Genomic DNA, 2,314 nt, shown 5'->3' on the forward strand with positions numbered 1-2,314 from the left:
CGGACCCCCCCCCCCCCTCCCCCCGCAGGTAAGAGCAGCGTCAGCGTCAGCAAGCAGCGGTCAGCGGCAGCCCCACCACCCCCACCTCCACCTCACACACTCACCGGCCCCTTGCGCGATGGCACGCCGGCATGTTGGCATGGGAACGCCAAGCCCGGCACGGTAGCGGCGGCTGACTGAGTAATGGCACAGCCGACCACCGCGGCAGGCCACTTTGCACTCCTGCCTGCAATGCATGCACCCTTACATGTGCAGCCTTCTGGTATTTTCATGTGCCTGGGAGATGTGCGGGCATGGGGGGCCCATGTGCCCCATGCCATTTGAGTGCCCGGTGGCGGCGCTGCCTGCCGCCGGGAGCCCGCACCAGCATCGGCACCCGTCGGCCTGGCAGGCCTAAGCTGCTAAGGATCCCCACGTCCCCCACCACGTTGTGGGGGTTGCGTGTCCGGCAGGACGGGGAGCGGGGCCAGGGTGGGGTGACGCTGGGACGCTCAGCTGGGGGGAGGGTGGTCGGAGCCATGGAGAGGGTGCTCCATGGTCCACCCCCTCTCTTGATGCCCCTTGATCACGTGTGCCCCCTGCCCAAGGTCTGCTCACGCGGCCTATCATAGCGGGGTGACTGTAACACTGTGTATTGCCTATTACAACGTGGACGACGACGTGGTGCTGCAGCTGAGCTGGAGCCGCAGCGAGAAAGGGGTGGGCAAGGCGCCCGTGGGCGCCGCCCACCTGGCCGCCCCGGAGGCGGCTGGGGCGGCGCCCAAGGGGGCCAAGCTGAACCTGGCAGAGGGGCTGGAGATGTGGGCGTGGAGGAAAGAAGGGGAGGAGGCGACCGACTTTCCACCCGACTATGCCAGGCTGGCGCCGCACCTCGTCACCTACAAGATCCAGACCTACGTGAGCCCAGGCTGCCTGGTGCTGGCCTGTGGGTGCTGTCCCTTGTGATGGTCCTCACTGCCTGCTGCTGCCTGCCCCTCCCTGCTGCTCCCTGCTGCTCCCAGCGGCAGCTTGCGGCAGCCGGCCCCTGCGGCATGCCACCCCTCGCTCCTTCCCCACCCTCCCTCCTGCCCCCGCTCCCTCCCTGCTCCCTCCCCGCTGGCCCCCGCAGCTGGCCTGCTGGCCACTGCCGCGCTGCTTCGGCCGCCACGTCAGCGACACCTGGGCCAAGTTTTCGGGCTACCTGCTGGCCCCCGCCACCGCCACCTACACTTTCTTCCTGTCCTCCTCCGACGGAAGCCGCCTGTTCCTGGGCGGCGCCCTGGCGGTTTCCAACGGCGGCGTGCACAAGCTGCAGCAGCGCAGCGGGAAGGTACCGCTGGAAGCTGGGTGGCACCCGCTGGTACTGGAGTGTTTCCAGCACGACGCCTCTGGAGGGGTGGAGCTGGAGTGGGAGGCCCCCGGCTCTGCCCGCAGGATAGTGGCGGCGCCGTACCTCAGCAGCGCGCCCCCGCTGCCGCCGGGAGTGGCCTGCCCCTCCACCGCCCTCTCCTGCTACCCCACGTTTGTGGGAGGACCCAAGTCACCGCCGCCAAGCCCCGCGCCGCCTCCCAGCCTGCCACCGCCCTCGCCGCCACCCCCGCCCTCGCCTTCGCCGCCGCCACCCTCCCCGTCACCGCCTCCCAGCCCCGCGCCGCCCAGCCTCTCCCCGCTGCCATCGCCGCCGCCGCCCAGCCCCTCCCCACCACCCAGCCCGCCGCCTGCCGCACCGCTGGGCACCCCGACCTGCATCCCAGGCCGCTTCATCGCGGGCCAGGTCTGCAAGGTGTGCCCCGTGGGGTACCGCTGCCCCGGCGGTACCGCCCAGCCCCAGCCCTGCGCCGTGGGATACTACGCCGACGAGCCGGGCAGGACCGCCTGCGACCCCTGCCCCGAGTACTCCTTTGCACACTTCCCCGCCTCCACCGCCTGCATCGCCTGCTACTTTGGAGAGCCAAAGGTGGTGGCGGGCAAGGGCGACGGCTTCTGGCCCTGGTGAGGCGGTCGGAGGTGGTGGTGGTGGTGGAGGGTGGGGGGTGGGGGTGGGGGTGGGGAGGTGCGCTGCCAGCGCTGCGACTGCTGCAAGCACATTCTGCCGGCGGCCAAGGCGCAGGCGCCTGCGTGCCTCAGCGAGCCACACAGCCGCGTAACACACCCGCATGCGCGCATCGCGCGTGTTTTGCGTGCGCCGCAGGAGCATGCCCAGCGAGCAGGTGCGGCGCGGGGGGGCGCCCGGCTGGGGACGCTGCCGCCCGTGCAGCTGCGCCTGCCCTGCGCTGCCCTGCGCTGCCCGCCTGCCTCGGCCAGCGCAGCGCCACCACTGTCCCTGCCACCAATC

The 2,314-nt window shown here is 71.3% G+C and overlaps 1 protein-coding gene across 1 annotated transcript in view; it reads left to right on the plus strand.

Moving 5' to 3' along the window:
• The window catches only part of CHLNCDRAFT_136616 (hypothetical protein), a gene marked incomplete at both ends in the record, with an annotated part of 4,401 nt that extends 2,426 nt beyond the window's left edge, over window positions 1–1,975 (plus strand). The window contains 2 exons of the mRNA XM_005845457.1: window positions 588–915; window positions 1,109–1,975. Of these exons, the coding sequence (XP_005845519.1) occupies window positions 588–915; window positions 1,109–1,975 (1,195 nt within the window). The remainder of the gene's footprint in view (window positions 1–587; window positions 916–1,108) is intronic.
• Window positions 1,976–2,314: the final 339 nt, after the last annotated feature.

The sequence above is a fragment of the Chlorella variabilis genome, assembly GCF_000147415.1.
Source record: "Chlorella variabilis unplaced genomic scaffold CHLNCscaffold_17, whole genome shotgun sequence".
In the NCBI taxonomy this organism is placed as follows: Eukaryota; Viridiplantae; Chlorophyta; class Trebouxiophyceae; order Chlorellales; family Chlorellaceae; genus Chlorella; species Chlorella variabilis.